Source organism: Camellia sinensis, chromosome 3 (assembly GCF_055761805.1).
Source record: "Camellia sinensis isolate YWXY chromosome 3, ASM5576180v1, whole genome shotgun sequence".
Taxonomy (NCBI): domain Eukaryota; kingdom Viridiplantae; phylum Streptophyta; class Magnoliopsida; order Ericales; family Theaceae; genus Camellia; species Camellia sinensis.
Genome location: NC_138963.1, coordinates 208,613,731 through 208,631,062, shown reverse-complemented (window position 1 = coordinate 208,631,062; position 17,332 = coordinate 208,613,731). Strand labels below are relative to the sequence as shown.

Genomic DNA, 17,332 nt, shown 5'->3' with positions numbered 1-17,332 from the left:
TGAACGAAAATGATGCATATCACATATTTTAGTGACTAAAAGTATGTAGGGACATATTTTTTGGGTAGTCCACGTGGCCGAGGTTGTTAGCCGAGGTGCTACGTGGGCAGATCATGTTTGCCGAGATATTTGGGGCACTGCCGAGGTATTCTGCGATAATACCGGAATCTGAGATAAAGTGGATAAGGGACAAGAGTCCTAGAATGGGAGAAGACTTCAGTTTGGGTAAAGATGAGACTCTTAGAGAGTTTATCCTAATTCTACTGGGAGTCCAAGATTAGCAGTAATCCTAAGTCCATTGAAGCTAGGCTTCTATTGGGATTAGGTAAGTGTTGGCTATAAAAGAGAGACACCCCCATGGGTCTAAGGTATGCTTTTGATATTCCGTCTAGTGAGTTAAGCACTATTGGTTATCTTTTAGAGATATTGAGTATTGACTTGATCGTCGGAGTGCCCCCAGGTGGACGAGCCACCGCTGGAATCTTCTCTTTCTGTTGCAGGTTGTTCGGGCTTAATCTATTCTGCCGGTACTCTCCAGCTGGGTACCTGTTTGGCAGTGTGGTCAGAAAATCACCCACACAATTTGGCGCCATCTGTGGGAGAGAAAGGAGAATAGATGGCCAACGATGGACAGAAGAGAAGGTTGGGGACAACACCCCTACTAAGAATGGGAAACATATTGACTCTGACGTCGAAGAAGTCAACTGCAACGAAGTGACTCGTGATAAGAATCATGAAGGAAAGGACGTTGGCCAGGAGAGCGACAAACCAAAGAAAATGGACCGGAGCGGGTATTACAACGAGGACGACCTCCAGGTATGGAAGGATAAGATGCTTGCGGAGGGACAACGAGATAAAGGGAATGGGAGACAAATTGGCAGATCTGTAAACGGTCGTCAATTTCTTGATGCAGAACAACGTCGTGCAGCCACTGTTCTCGCTACAAGATATGCCGATTCTAGCGGCCAAGAAAGACACCCAGAAAAGGGGGTAGAAAACGATTCCTACAGTCCCTTAGCATGGCTAGACAAAGGGACATTCTCACCGGCCTTCGCGGGAGGTCGGCCATGAAAAATCCCAGAAGACACGATCTCGGTCTAGATGATTAGGTCCGAGAAAAGAAAAGCTCAGTCTAAAAGTGAGCAGATCCCAGATTTCAGAAGGCAAGATCTCGGCCTAGATGATTAGGTCTGAGAAAAGAAGAGCTCAGTCTAAAGTGAGCAGATCCCAGATTCCATAAGGCAAGATCTCAGCCTAGATGATTAGGTCCGAGAAAAGAAGAGCACAGTCTAAACTGAGCAAATCCCAGATTCCAGAAGGCAAGAACTCGGCCTAGATGATTAAATCCAAGAAGAGAAAAGCACAACCTGAGTTAAAGACTTTTTTCCACAAAGGAGTATGTGGAAGCCATGCAGGGGGTAGATCCCCTGCCCATAGAGCAATATCAAGGTCAAAGCCACGTGCCTAATGAGAACCCAAGTGGAACTTAAGTTCACATTAGGGGGCAAAGGACTGAAGAATGATGCTTGGGAGTTGGAATTTCATAAGCCGAGGTGATGTTTAACACTTGTTGAAACTTGAGAAAAGTTTACAAGTTGAAGTTAAACCGAGATGATGTTTAACACTTGTTGAAACTTGAGAAAAATTTACAAGTTGAAGTTAAACTGAGATGATGTTTAACACTTGTTGAAACTTGAGAAAAGTTTATGAGTTGAAGTTAAACCAAGATTATGTTTAACACTTGTTGAAACTTGAGAAAAGTTTACAAGTTGAAGTTAAAGCGAGATGATGTTTAACACTTGTTGAAATTTTGAGAAAATTTACAAGTTGAAGTTAAACCGAGATGATATTTACCACTTGTTGAAATTCTGAGAGAATTTACAAGTTGAAGTTAAACCGAGAAAGAAGATTGATATAACACTTGTTGAAATTTTGAGAAAATTTACAAGTTGAAGTTAAATCCAAGGTTATGAGTGAAAGTATCTATACACGTGCCGAGGTGACTATGTTACCAAGACTTGGAAGATAATGGAAGACAGAAGTCTTAAGAAGTAAAAGCAACACTTGTGAAAATATTTGTTACAATGTTTTCAAGTGTTAAACCGAGACCGAGATAAGCAAGGTCGGAAGTTTTGTCCGAGGTATGTTAACCTGGGGAGATTGCACAGTTAAGGTGTATGTTGAAGACATACAAATTGTGTTCTAAGTATGGAATCATACAAGGCATTAAGAAGAGGGAAAACATTCAAAACACTTGAAAGAATAAGTTAAAAAATGCATTCAGATAAGGAAAGAAGGCACTTCGGCCTGGCATTGAAGAATAAATTGTTTGAGTAATAAAAAAAAAAGTACAAGGTACAAAGACAGTACATGTTCAGTACATGGTGAAATTCAAGATAAAGGTTAAATGGTCAAAAGACATGAACGAGTAAAGCAATGATGCCGAAGTAAAGTTCGTCGGGATCAGACGGTAGCCGTAAGCAAGGAAGTGCGGCAGAAGCCTCGCCAGAGGGGAGAGTGAAACTGGTTGCAGACAGCTTCGCAAAAGCAGCAATAGAGGATTTGAAAGAGAAATTTTAAACAAAAACGAAGATGCAGAAGTGAAATGACGGAGAAAGTGAAGAGATTTTGATCAAAATACGCAGATACAAGTGTAGACGTCCTCGAACGTCCCGGCAAAAATCCTGTTTTGTTCATTTGTGCTTACTACAGTTCAGACTCAAATGTCACGGTTCTTAATCTGATCTCACAATGTGCGATGTGAGATTGATAAATCACCAAAGAGTCCAAATCTGGCAAATCGTTTTGGAAAACTGATTTTTAAAAAGAAGTGCCAAACATGGACTACTTTGCCAGATACAGAGTTGCCACCTAAATATTTTATTTTGGAGGAATTTAGGAAACCCTGACTCGTGCCTAAGGCCACGTGTCCGTCATCACCAAAGTTACCTCAGCTCGGGAACTTGGGTATGACTGGGGAAGGTCAGCTATGAGCACCCCCGCTCCCCCGATCAAAGATCGACCACTACTAAGCATGATATCGAGTTTTGAAAACATATGTGCTCTTATTCCGGTTATTAGCTTAGAATTACTATGTGATACACACAGCATACGAGTGTAGACTGGGTCGCCTGAATTGGAACAAAACATCTCATGTTCGTTTTGAAAAACGATTTGAAGGTGCTACTTGTAAGTAGGCTAAAACACGGATTTCAATGAATTGTTCCAATTCAAGCAATCCAACCTTCACCCACAGGCATTCTGGCAGTTATATCACATAAGCAATTAGCCTCATGGCAAGCATGCTGTCCTGTTAACATTCACATATATGCAAGATGTTAAAGCATAAACACTCACAGTGTACTCCGAGCCAAAACAAGAAACTAGTTAGTGATCATGCATGATCCTAGTTCATGTTAGCAATGGCTAATGCAACGCATGCAAAATGAAACTAAGATAGGCTCGGCTACCCTAAGAATGGCATGTGAAATGCGACAGCTCGATACACGTATTTAAGTTGGAATTGAAATACTATGCAATTAGTATGATGTACCGAGCCCGGTGCGTGTAATACGAATGAATGTATGCAAACATGCTATCATAAGTATGCTAATTGAAACGTGCCCTAAGACTAACCATTGAAAGCAGGTAAGTAAAAGGGAGAACGATGTGGGGTTGGAAGACATGCATCACACACACGCACGCTTATTACAAAATTCGCCCTCTCTCGGAGGGGCTAAAAGAATAATACAAACCAAATAAATAATTAACTACTCTAGCTAATTAAATATTACAAAACCTTAATTAATTAATGAATTAATTAAGCTATTAAAGCAGTAAAGCTGCCTCGGGAAGAGGGTCAAATGCATGCATTATCGATTCGCTTCGTTCGGAAACCCGTTGCCATGCCACATGTTGCGTCTATTTGCACTGTTCTGCACCTCTGAGAACTGTGAAAATCCTTGAGATGCCTCTGAATTACTCCCTGAGCATTGTGGGATGTCACCGGCCAAAAGATAGGACCACCGGCCATTAGGAAGTGGTCACCGACCAAAAGTGGGGCCTTCGGCTGGACTTTGGTAGCCAATGGCATTGAAGAGGGCCGACCGCCCATCTGTTCCTGCAGAACTCTATTTTTGCTACAGTAGAGGACAGACAGTGCATGGCAAGGAATTTACAAGACAATGTATGCATGACCACCCTCCCTATCATGCTATGAACTCAAGGAGGTTTGGTTCTGAACCCTCGGGCCACCAATCACGCATTTCAATGCATGATGGCCAAAGGCGCCAAGTGTGCAATTTGATATCAAATGAAATGCACAAAAACACATAAGGGCCCCAACCTCTATCATGATTGATTCAAAAGGCAAAGGATGCGCGCACAATGCTATGCAACCTAAGCATGCAAGCAAACTAATGCAACATGAGCATGCAAGCAACAATGATATACAAGGCAACTAGCATATAACAATATGCAAAGACAAGCATGCAAACAAGTATGTAACTTAACAAGTATGCAAGATGGATGAACATGCAACAACATGTCAATAGGCTAACATTTAATAACATGCAAAGGCAAGTATACTTAGACCAATGTAATACATGCATGATGAACTTAACAAAGCAACACAAGGATGCAATAGGCAATAGGCAATAGGCATACAACCTAAACTTGTGAACATGTATAGCATGCAACAACATGCAAAATGAAACAAGCATATAACAACATGGTGAGATAGACTTACACTAACATGGGTAGCTCTCAAGCATGCCAAAATTAGTGGCCAAACATGATGGAAATGAGGCAACAAAACACATGCAAACATGCAAGGTGCAAGGGCTCTAACTCATAGCACAAGATGCAACTCTCCTAGTGCATTGAAAAGATGATGTATGGCATATAATGGCATATATTCCAGCTCTAAAATGACATACAAAATGGTTCCGAATCATACAAACAACTCACACAATGCATGTAGGAAGGCTCAAATACTGAAACTAATGAAGCACAGTACACTAGAGGTATGCAAAGCGATGCTCGAATGACCAAACCAACCCCAAACAGTCCCTATGCAGGCCCAAAACAGTGGCAAAATGGACTAAGATGATGTGTTGAAGTGCACAAAAATGAAGCTTATGCAATGGCTCACAAATGGGGTATAAAAGCACAACTCTCAAACACATTGAAGACATGATAAACATGAGAATATGGCACACCTATAAAATCTGAAATATCATATTCAATGATGCCAAAACACTAAAATGCCTCAAGAAACACATGCAAGGGACCTCAAAACTCAAAGGTAAGCAAGGCTATTACACTACAACCATGCATGGCAAGCACCAATCGACTAAGAGGCCTAAAAATAGAGCTAAGGCAGCCCAAAACATGAACAAAACATGTTTGGAGTGTGGCCAAAAGGTGCTAGAATAAGGGAAATATGAACAAAACATGTTTGGAGTGTGGCCAAAAGGTGCTAGAATAAAGGACCAAAACAACATGCAATGTGAGCTAGTAAGCATGATTTACACTACAAGCCTATGAAGCATGTGAGGGGCCACCAAACCAGCCAAAAATAGAATCATGGCATGCCAAAATATGACCAAAAATCCACTAAAACATGGTCAATACATGCAAGAATGACATACTCCTTTGATAAGCTATGAATGGGATTACTCTACACATGCAAGAGACAAACAAAAGGGGACCAAGCCAGCCATAGACAGAGGCTAAGAAGGTCCCAAAAGTCACCAAAAACTGCCTGAAATAGGCCTCCAAATGATATAAACATATGCTCATTTGATAGGCCAAATATGCTAGTAAACAAGACAACAAAGGAGAGGGGATGACCCTCTCCTTCTTAGGATCTCAAAACACCATCCCCACCACTGAAATCTTTTTCAGTGGTGAGAAGGCCAATACAAGGTGGTCCCGAAGCTCACAAAAAAGGCACAAAAATGAGGCCAAACAAGGCCTAAGAGGGGGTAAACAAATCCAAATAAAAAAGTGATCTTAAACAAAGATTAAAAACATGAAAAAACAGAACTTTTATCAGTTATACCCTAAGCTCAAAGCAGCATGCAAGATAGGCTAAAATCTTGTGCAAAAATGGAAAATAAAGAGGGAAAATGAGTTACCCTTGTAGCTCAGCAAAACCAGCAGGTTCTTGGACCAAAAACCAGCTCTTTAACCTCTGAAAATACCCTCCAAAAACCTTAGATGAATGGTGGAGGTGTGTGGTTGTGAGGTAGTGTGCAAAGGGGCCAAGAATCTCACTCTTTTGAACCCAAAATATGGAGATATAGAGAGAGATATATCTCTTGTACCTTAGACAAATTTTTCAACCTCTCTAAAGGAGAGGGAGGCCCTCTCTTATAGAGAAAGAAGAGGGTTCAAGCTTCTTGGAGAAGCTAGAGCAAAGGTTCAAACTTCTTGGAGAAGCTAGAGTAAAAGGTTCAAGCTTCTTGGAGAAGCTAGAGCAAAGGTTCAAGAGGTTCAAGCTTCCATAAGAAGCTAAAATAAAGGTTCAAAAGGTTCAAGCTTCCTCAAGAAGCTAAAACAAGGGTTCAAAAGGTTCAAGCTTCATCAAAAAGCTTAAAACAAGGGTGCAAATCCTCCATACACGTGTATGGAGGGCAGGGTTTGTGCTTACCAGCTGGCACAGCTGGTATGCATAAAGCCTGAAAAAGGCAAAGAAAAGGTCTCAGCCAGAAAAAGTGGTCGATTGACCAAAAATAATGTCAACCGGCCAATACCTTTGGCCGGTAGCAAGAAAAGAGGGCCAGTGGCCTCAAGCCATGGCCGGTGAGGTATGGGGATGGCCAACAAGCCATTCCCTGTCCTTAGAAGCAAAAACACAAGTGTTTGGTCCATGACCAAGCACAAAACAGATAAGTTGAGAGATTTTGAGGCGAGGCACGTAGTCGAGACCTCTGAGAACTCAAAACGAACACGATCATGGATGATCATCGAGTGTTTAAACGATGACGTCCAAGTCTTGAGGACGGTCAAAAATGGGATGTCTACAGCAAGGCGACTTAATGACGCGTATCAGACACGGCTTAGTAGAGAAAAGATGCGTGGCAGAAATGGTTGAAAATTTGTATGTGCCAGCTCATACGCATGAAGAAAACTCTTGAAGTTCTTGATTTAACGAAACAAATACCTCAGCTAGAAGGACAGTTTCGGCCGAGAAACTTGAACGAATTTGGTTGTTGGTTCCAAAGCCTTGATAAAAGCAGACTATAGGTCTAGGTCATATTGAGTCGACGAGTTCTGACTTCGGCAATAAAATGATGAAGCAAGCTTAGCCGACGTGCTAGATGAAAGAGATAATATAGGTTCCATCACCTCAGTTTACCGAGGTAATAGAACCTAGGGGGCAGTTGTGGGGACATATTTTTTGGGTAGTCCACGTGGCCGTGGTTGTTAGCCGAGGTGCTACATCGGCAGATCATGTTTGCCGAGATATTTGGGGCACTACCGAGGTATTCTGCGATAATACCAGAATTCGAGATAAAGCAGATAAGGGACAAGAGTCCTAGAATGGGAGAAGACTTCAATTTGGGTAAAGATGAGACTCTTAGAGAGTTTATCCTAATTCTACTGGGAGTCCAAGATTAACAGCAATCCTAAGTCCATTGAAGCTAGGCTTCTATTGGGATTAGGTAAGTGTTGGCTATAAAAGAGAGACACCCCCATGGGTCTAAGGTATGCTTTTGATATTCTGTCTAGTGAGTTAAGCACTATTGGTTATCTTTGAGAGATATTGAGTATTGACTTGATCGTCAGAGTGCCCCCGGGTGGATGAGCCACTGCCGGAATCTTCTCTTTCTATTGCAGGTCGTTCGGGCTTAATCTATTCTGCCGGTGCTCTCCAGCTGGGTACCTATTTGGCAGTGTGGTCAGAAAATCACCCACACAAAGTATATATTTTTTTAAATCAAATTTCCATATTATCCATCATTTTAATGCATTTACAAATAGCAATTGAAAATAATTTTGTATATTAAGTAGTAAATTAAAATGATTTCAACTGGTGAATAAATTATATTTTTTTATGACAAACATAATAATTGAATAGGTTACAATTATCAAACCGATCTAATTTTTTTTGAATGAACTACGAGAAATGCTAGACAAAAATAATGTTTCCAGTTATCGAAATAAGACTCGTTGTGAATTTCATGGGTCAAGCAACGTTATTCAATCTAAATTATAATCCAGAGAGAATATACCTCCATTTAAATATAGAAAAAAATAATGTTATATGTACCAATTAATATATTAATTAGTATATTAACAAATGATGTGACATAATTTCAGAGATTTTGGGTATTTTTATAATTTGTATAATTAGTGGAGTCAGTAATAATGACATAACACTAATTAGTACACTAGTGTGTACATTAATTAGTACATGTAGCACCACCGTATAAAAAATAATATACAAACTCACTTTTTATATTTAGTTTGTAGGCCCAATAATATGTAAAATAGATAATTAACTAATAATTAAAGGAAATATGAAATGTCGTAAAAATTATGTTTAGTGTATAACGTGCTTCTCACGAGAGACACGTGAGCTTAGCTTTGTTTAGTGTTCTAATTCTAATCACAAACTTCTGAGGGAGTTTGGACGGAGACAGCTTCTACCGTGTTTTTACAAGGAAATTATTCAATACTCTCGGAGCACCACGTGTCCATACTCCAAACCAATCACCAATTAGTTGGCCCCATGTTGTTCCCCCATCCCTAATATAAATTGTGGGCCCTTGTGTCTCTCCACCAATCAAAACTTTATGGAGTACCGCGTGTCCATACTCCGGGAGTACTGAATAATCACCCGTTTTTATAACATGATGGCCTAAGTTAACAACAATATTTGTCAAACAAAAAGGTAGAATCGAAGAGTCTTTAGGGCTTGTTTGGGGCGTGGACTACTTCAACGCCACCTTAGCATGGTTCTGTAGTTCCTTGATATTTCCGAGTTCAGATCCTCTCCTTGAGGACCCTCCTCCATTCCCTACTTGCAACGGTTCAGATGAGCCGTTGCACATACAACGGCTAAGATTAAAAAAAAAAAAAAATTGAAATTTTCGTCGATCTCCCGCCCAAACAAAGACATAGCTCTTAATGCCCAAACAAAACACAGCTCTCAAAGGCTATACATTCACAGAGGTTGTGCGCACTCCTCCCACGTAGCCTACACTCACCCATTCCCTCTGTCGAACCCACCCTCACCAACGACCCAATACTGGCGGTGACCCACTATCGACGTCGTTGCAGATCCGACGACGGTAACCCAGTCTCAAATCGTTCCAGATTCTGTCTGGGTGGGTCCTTGGCAAACCAGAGGTTAGTCTTCTTCCTTTCTGCTGGGGTTAATCTTCATTCTGTTTTCTTCTTCCTTGCCAATGATGTTCATAGTTCATAGTTCATTCCATAGTTCAAGCATTCTGTTTTTTTTTTTTTTTTTTTTTTTTTATGAACATCATTGTATCGATTTGAGATTCTGTTTTCATTCATTCTGAAATTATGATTGACCTACATGGCATATAGGAATGTACAAAAGTATCTAATTGAACTAATACAACTAATTTTTAGGGCCGTTGCAATTTCTCTATGAATCATGTCATATAAGGACATTACTTAATTTTCCCTCCCAGTAGACTAGTTAGGTTTTTAATTTAATCTGGTTTTTAGATTAATTTTATAGTAATTTGGTTTTTTAATAGGAAATGAATTTTATAGGACCATATGCCATATAAGGAATTTAATATGACCATATGCCATTATATGATCAAAATAAGGATGACATATGGTCCTACTCAATTTGGTTTTTAATTTAATCTGATTTTTATGGTCCTATCGATAGTAATTTAATCTGGTTTTTAATAATTCAATTTCCTTAATTCCAGTAATTTTCCTTATATGACATATGGTCCTATCTATAAACCAGATTAATTTTATCTATAAACCAATTTCAATTCATTTTCATAGCACTACAACCTAAGCAACCCTGCAATCTTCTTAAGAAGCTCAGCTATCATTATCTTAGATAGTAAGAACCAAGATTTCACTAGCTGTGTGTGTTGAGCACAAGTTTTTTTTACTACACCCATGTTATTTTGAAACAAAATTCCCAAATGCAAGTTGTTTTGAACTACCTAAGTTATTCTTTGAAGTCGTGTTTCAGAAATTGTTTAAAAATGGCATGGGTTTTGGTAAATAACTCCCACAAGCACATAGAAAATGTGAACCAGAAAATGACTGGAATATTTTTTCAAACTGAAATTATGTTTTTTGTGTGTAAAATAAAGATGTAATTTATGTACTTAAGATTTTATTTATATGGGTTTGCAGTTGCATTTTGATATCAATATGGAACCTGAGAATGATTGTGATTGGAAGCCAAAGCAGGGAATGACATTTGATTCTGAACAATGTGCGTATGATTTTTATAATACATATGGAGGAAGAATGGGGTTTAGCATAAGAAGGGATTATTTTAGGAAGGACAAGTTCACTAATCAACTTATTTGTAGACTTTTGGTTTGCAACAAGGAGGGATTTCGAAAGGTTGACAAGCGAGACCCATTGTCAAAAAACCCTAGAGCTGAAACTAGGACTGGTTGTGAGGCTCGACTTTATATTATAGATGAGGGTACTGGTAAATTTGTTGTGACTGATTTCAAAGAAAAACACAACCATGATCTTGTATCACCCGAGTGTGCCCACATGTTGCCGTCACAAAGAAAGATATCGACTACCCAAGCAATTCAGTTAGATTTGGTGACACAATCTGGTCTTCATTTAGGCCAGTCTTTTGAACTCATGGGTAGGGAAGCTGGTGGAAGGCAATGTCTTGGGTTTACGAAATTAGATTCTAAAAATTATTTGAGAACCAAAAGACAACAAAGTTTAGCATATGGGGAAGTCGACAATGTGTTGTAATACTTTAAAGAAAAATATTTGCAGAATCCTTCATTCTTTTATGCTTTTTAATTAGATAATGAGGAGAAAATAACCAATATGTTTTGGGCCGATGCACAAATGATCATGGATTATGCCCAATTGGTGATGTTGTCACATTTGATACGACTTACAAGTTAAACAAAGAACATAGACCCTTTGCATCTTTTGTGGGATTCAACCATCATAGGGAAACAGTTATATTTGGTGCAGTATTATTGTATGATGCGACCGCTGAATTGCTTGTATGGTTGTTTGAAAATTTTCTAGAGGCTATGTCAAGTAAGGCACCAAAAACTTTGTTCATTGATCCAGATGCTGCAATGGCTAAAGCCATACCCATCGTTATGCCTGACACAAGTCACCAATTGTGTACTTGGCATTTGATGCAAAATGCATTAAAACATGTTAACTGTTTGTTCTAAGATAAGGGGGTGAAGGGTGTACTAAATAAATTCTTCTTTCACATTGAAGATGCTAATCAATGGAAGTTGGAGTGGGCAGAAATGCTTGATAAATATGATGCGCATAAAAACCATTGGTTGAAATTGACTTTTGCGGTGAAAGAAAAATGGGGCTGGCCTTACGTTAGATCAACATGGGCTGCGGGAATAAGTACCGCACAGCTTAGTGAATCTTTTAATGCTTTTTTGAAGGATTACATTCGTTCTGATTTTAACTTAAATGAATTCTTCATGCATTTTGAAATGGTACTTTACGAGAAGTGATACAAGGAGTTAGAAGCAAGATATGCTTTGTGCCAAAGGTTGCCAAAGGTGAAAGCAACAATAAGAATGTTAATTCAAATGGGTAATGTCTATACAAAAATGATCTTTGAGGAATTTCAAAATGAGTACTTTCAATCCATTGAATCGGACATAGAAACAATTGAATGTGGCGAGGCTAGTACCATTTACACAGTTGTTGATGTTGGTAACAAACATGCAAGGAAAGCGAAGATGGAGAGGGATGACTCTTTGGGTTGTAATTGTACAAAGTTTGAAAGGGAAGGAATCTTGTGTTGTCACTCATTGAAGGTTATTAGAGACATATTGAAGATGAAAGAGGTTCATTCACAATACATTCTAAAGAGGTAGACCAAACAAGCAAAAGCCGAAACTGTGAAGGACATTAAGGGGAATGACATTGATGTAGATGTGAAATTCCAACAAGCCTCGAGGTCTAAGACATTGATTACTGCATTTAGAGCACTAGCAAGTAGAGCTACTGAAACTGAAGAAACTTATGGTTTTTGTATTGCACACCTTGCTACATTAGGTGCAAATGTTGAACGCAAGTTAAGTGCTCATTTCGGTGTTGGAAATGAAGTAGGTAATGATGATGACACCCAAAGCTTTGAAGTGGATTGCAAAGATGTGAATCATGTTGTGCAACCAAAATGATTGAAGAAAAATGTGGCAACTAGTAAGGGCAAAAGGAGGGTCAAAGGTAGATTCGAAGCGACGTTGGTAGCGAACTTCAAAAAACAATCCCGTGCTAATAGCTTGGCTTCATCACAATCTATTGCAAGTTCAACAGTTGTACCTTCTCCATTATCTATTGGAGGAGATATATATGTTCGTCAACATGTTCCTCCTTTTTAACCTCTTCCTCCCCTTTATCCTCTTCCTCCATCTTTGCCCATGGGTGGTAATTATATTCCTCCGCCATTGATATATCCCACATATCATGTAAGTCTTACTTTAACATTGTATTTTTTGTGTGGATATAATATGTGACTCAAACCATGACTGAAACCATAATTGCGAAACCTAATATATGACATTATTGTAGGCGAACAATTTGCGGGAGATGTATGTGGTGCCAAATTATTTGCCAACTTCAATGCCTCAACGGCATTCTGCTCAACCAACATTCTAGTCACTACTACAAGGTTCATGTGGATATGACATTGGGTTTCGATATTCTCAAGAATCAACTACACCAATGTGTAGTCAAGTTCGTCCTTCATGTATTTTTAATTTATAGTTACTGAAAATTCTGGGTTTTTAGTTGATGAAAATTCTGTGATATCATGTATTTACTTGCTAAAAATTCTGTCTTTTTTTTTACGTTATGGACAAGCAGAAACAGAAGCAAACTGATGCTGAAATTGGGCTGGAAAGTGAAGTCATGGCCTCTGAAATTGTGAAGCAAACTGCTGCTGGAAAGTGATGTGGAGGAATGTGTGTTCAAATGTTAAATTATATGGACCAATGTGTTAAATTACATGGACCAATGTGTCAATTTTGATGGACCAATGTTTTAATTTAGATGTTAAACTTGTATTGGTTGATGTTCAATTACAGTTGATTTTAATTTATATGTTAAACCCAAGTGAGCTGGTTGTGGTTCATGTTCATTTAACTTGGTTGATGTTGGTTGATGTTCATTTAACTTGTATTGGTGTCCATGTTGGTTCTGGTTCTGGTATGCTGGTTCTGGTTCTGATGTTAGTTGATGTTCATGTTCACTTAACTTGGTTGATGTTGGTTGATGTTCATTTATGTCTGCAATGGTTATGGTATGCTGGTTGATGTTCATTTAACTTGGTTGATGTTGGTTGATGTTCATTTATGTTGGTTATGGTTTATGTTCATTTAACTTGGTTCTGGTATGCTATTAACATGGGCTGCTGGATCTGCTGCTATGGTTCTGCAATGATCTTCATTATGTCTGCAATGGTTATGGTTCTGCAATGGTTATAAGTTGATATTTTCTTGTGTTATTATGGGTATCAAGAAATGGTCAAGAAATGTTATGCAAACAGGTATGCTGGTTCTGTATTAAACACTGTTCAAAGCAAATGTATGCTAGTTCTGGTATTCAGAGCAAACTGGTATGCTGGTTCTGTATTTGATCTGTACATTCAAAGCTTTGTATTGAACACATTTTAAAGTAGATGCTGTACATTTGATCTGTATTGAACACTTGATCTGTATTGAAACTAGATGTACATTTAATCTGTATTGAAACTAGATGTACATTTGATCTGTATTGAAACTATATGCTGTACATTTGATCTATATTGAACACATAATTCATTCTGCTAGTATGCATCTGGTATGCTGGTTCATATGCTGGTAAATTCATTATGCAGGTAAATTCATAAACTAGAAGCTCCCAATTCTATTGAAACTAGAACAGGTGTTTTGATCATCTATGTCATCCTTATTTTGATCATATAATCCAACTGGACAGTGCTCTGAAATCAGCCAAAATCCTCCAATACCTCCATTTTATCCGTCTAAGTCAGCTAAAATCCTGTACCATTCATCTCAAACATCTCAAACATCCCAAGTTGCCAAATTCCATTCATAAAAACCATCTAAAATCATTGCATCTATAATCATTAAATCCACAACTACATTCATCAAATTCCATTCATGAATAGCTTCTAAATTCATTACATATATTCATCAAAGCCAAATTGCTAATAATACATCCGTTAAGTTCCATTAAATCCATAATAACATTAGTCAAATTTTTCGGATACCAACATTACATCATAAAGTACATTACATCTATACATCCATAAATCCATAATAACATTACATCATAAAGTACAAAAGTATAGAAAATACGATCAAATACACCATCGCCTTCAAATAATTTTCCACCCTTCGAAGCCTTCGACCATAGTCATCATGTTCATTTTCCACGTCATACAGCCTCCTCCTCAGCTCGTTAAAAGTCTTCTACTGTAACACCATCAGAAGCTCTAGTGTTGGAACGGATTGTGGACGTCACATCTTCATCATCTTCATCCACGAACTTGAAGTAATTGCAATTGGGAGTTTCAGTCTACAATGCATGACAATTAGTTAGTCGAATAACACAAATTAAATTGTCACTACTTACATATTTAATAAATCCATAATAACATACTTACATATTTTGATGGGCAAACAAAGAACAAACGGCCTTTATTTCCATTCTCATTGGTTCTTACAATATGTATGGTAGCTGTTCTTCCACAATTGCATAGTCTCGGTTTTAATCTTATGTTGCTATTGTTAGTAGAAGAAGAAGCCATTTCTAAATCTGCATAGATAACACAACACAAACAATGTCAAAGCAACCTATTCTACTAGCTTAAAAAATTATGTTTAGCTCTATGTGTACATCAATTGTGTACACAGTGTTGAAGTGTAGTTCAACATTGAAGTGTACCTATTCTACTGGGATTGAAGTGTAGTTCTACTACCTATTCAGCATTGTATTTCAGCATGGAAGGACACAACCTATAATTGATTTTGTGTTCACTTCAATCTCAGTATAATTCTTTTCTGTTGGATCTTTAAATTGATTATGGGGCACACACACAATGTAATTTGGTTAATGTCTTGATTTATCTATTTTCTGCATAACTATATGACAGGACCTATATGAAACTATATTCATAGATATATTCACTCTACTAAATAGAGAAGTAGCTGGATCTTCAGAAGTTGAGGATTACTAGGTCAGCAAAATATGAAACTATTTGCTTCATTGGACTATTTGTTTGACTAACTTTCTTGTCTTTCCCCAAAGGATGCATTGAACTTCTTTTCCCCTTCTCTCCCTAATCAAGTGTTTATTTTTCAGAACTTGAATAAGTAGCCAAAGTTATAGAATGCATGAGCACAACAAAATTTTATGCACAAAAGACATGCATAATGCACTTCAGACTAGTGATAGTAACCCAAAAACAGACAAATGTATTTTTATGTAACTGTATGCTTAATTTAGTCCCTTAACTTATCTAGCCTCATTATGATGGGGTCCAGCTGTGCATATTACTAACCGTAAAACTAAAGCAAGATAATGCCAATTGCAGAGGTTGAGGGAGACTAATCTATCATCATGAATCAAACTAACGATACAATCATCCCCTTTTTAGTTTATCCAAAATCTTATCATGACAACCAAGGTGGACATGTGCAGCTTCCCCATGCATGTAAGCAGGCAACAGAGATTATAAAGCTAATAAGCCAACTGGCAGATATGTGGAGAAAGTTCATACTCTATTTGAATAGAGCATGTGGCATCCTGCTTGCTAAGAGAAGTCATATGAAAACACCATTTGGAAGTAAACAAAATGCAATGAAAGAAAAATAGCTGAAATATACATGCTTAAATGGATGAGACAAAAATAAGATAACAGGAAAAGCACTAATTCCAGGCAAGATAGGAAAAGACTAGTAAAATGTTTTGGCCATGTGCACAAACACTAATAGTTGCATTAGTGGGTGAGATGAAAGTGTATATTATTCTTCTTTTTTTTTTTTTAAACAGAATTCATGTAACCAAAACATAGCAAAACAGAACCTATATGAAATGATCAAAATAGATAAATCGAGACATTAACCAAATTACATTTAGCAACCATCCATAAAATAACAAGTACAAAAAAATTGAAGTTGTATTCTTTTTTGCATAACTAGACTTACTAAAATTGATTATGGGGCACACACACAATGGTGGTATTGTTTCATAATAGTATGAGAATGTTTTCTTGCAGTTGAATTCAAGAAGCCATTCAAGAAGTCATAATGGCCATTAGAATGTTTTTTATGGGGCACACACACCTGTTAAAATCGATTTACTAACAGAAGCCATTAAAATTTATTTATCCTACAGCTACAACTACTGATATTAATGTTAATGGCTTGTATTTAGGCAATTTAAGGCAGAAAATTACAGAACTACTAACATATGGACAAAGATGGAAAAAAGAAGAAGAAGAAGAAGAAGAAGAAGAAGAGGAAACCCAAATCAAAGCCCTAAATTTTAAGCCGTTGGAATCCCAAATCAAAGCCCTAATTTTGAAATTCCAAATCTAAAAGCCGTAAATTTTTCAGACGTTTCAAAATCCCAAATCAAAGCCCTAATTTTGAAATTTCAAATCTACAAGTCCTAAATTTTTTCAAACGTTTCAAAATCCCAAATCAAAGCCCTAATTTTGAAATTCGAAATCTAAAAGCCCTGAATTTTTTTAGATATGTGGAGAAAGTTCATACTCCATTTAAATTTTCTCAGAAATTTCAACTCTAAAAGCCCTACATTTTGTCAGACTCCTAACTTCTTAATTTCAGACGTTCGAAGACCAACCTGGTTCGTGAAGAAGAGATCTATGCTCAACCGATGGTGGTTCTCGTCACGATGGATTTCATGAAGCGTACAGACAACGGTGGAGCTGTGGTCGTCGTGGGGTCGTGGGGTTACGAGGTCGTTATGGGGTTACGAGTGGGTTCGCCGTCTGGGTCACCGTCGGGACTGGTCGCCGATTCGCCGTTGAGGTTGGGTTCGATGGATGACCACGGTCGACTGTGAGGCAGAGTGAAAGTGAGAGTGAGAGTGAATGTATAAA

The 17,332-nt window shown here is 38.1% G+C and overlaps 1 protein-coding gene across 1 annotated transcript; it reads left to right on the top strand.

Annotated features, from left to right (window-relative positions):
* Nucleotides 1-777: 777 nt before the first annotated feature.
* Nucleotides 778-11,705, top strand: LOC145822189 (protein FAR1-RELATED SEQUENCE 5-like). Its single transcript, XM_082918789.1, has 4 exons — nucleotides 778-990; nucleotides 10,369-10,862; nucleotides 11,168-11,349; nucleotides 11,452-11,705. Exons 1-4 carry the CDS (start codon nucleotides 778-780, stop codon nucleotides 11,703-11,705), a joined length of 1,143 nt encoding a protein of 380 aa, XP_082774915.1.
* The last annotated feature ends 5,627 nt before the right edge of the window (nucleotides 11,706-17,332 follow it).

Coding starts and splice junctions, on each gene's coding strand:
- LOC145822189 (XM_082918789.1), top strand. CDS start 778: ATGGACCGGAGCGGGTATTACAACGAGGACGACCTCCAGGTATGGAAG. Junction 10,863..11,167: donor GGTAGGGAAGCTGGTGGAAG/GCAATGTCTTGG, acceptor CAACCATCATAG/GGAAACAGTTATATTTGGTG. Junction 11,350..11,451: donor TGACACAAGTCACCAATTGT/GTACTTGGCATT, acceptor TTCACATTGAAG/ATGCTAATCAATGGAAGTTG.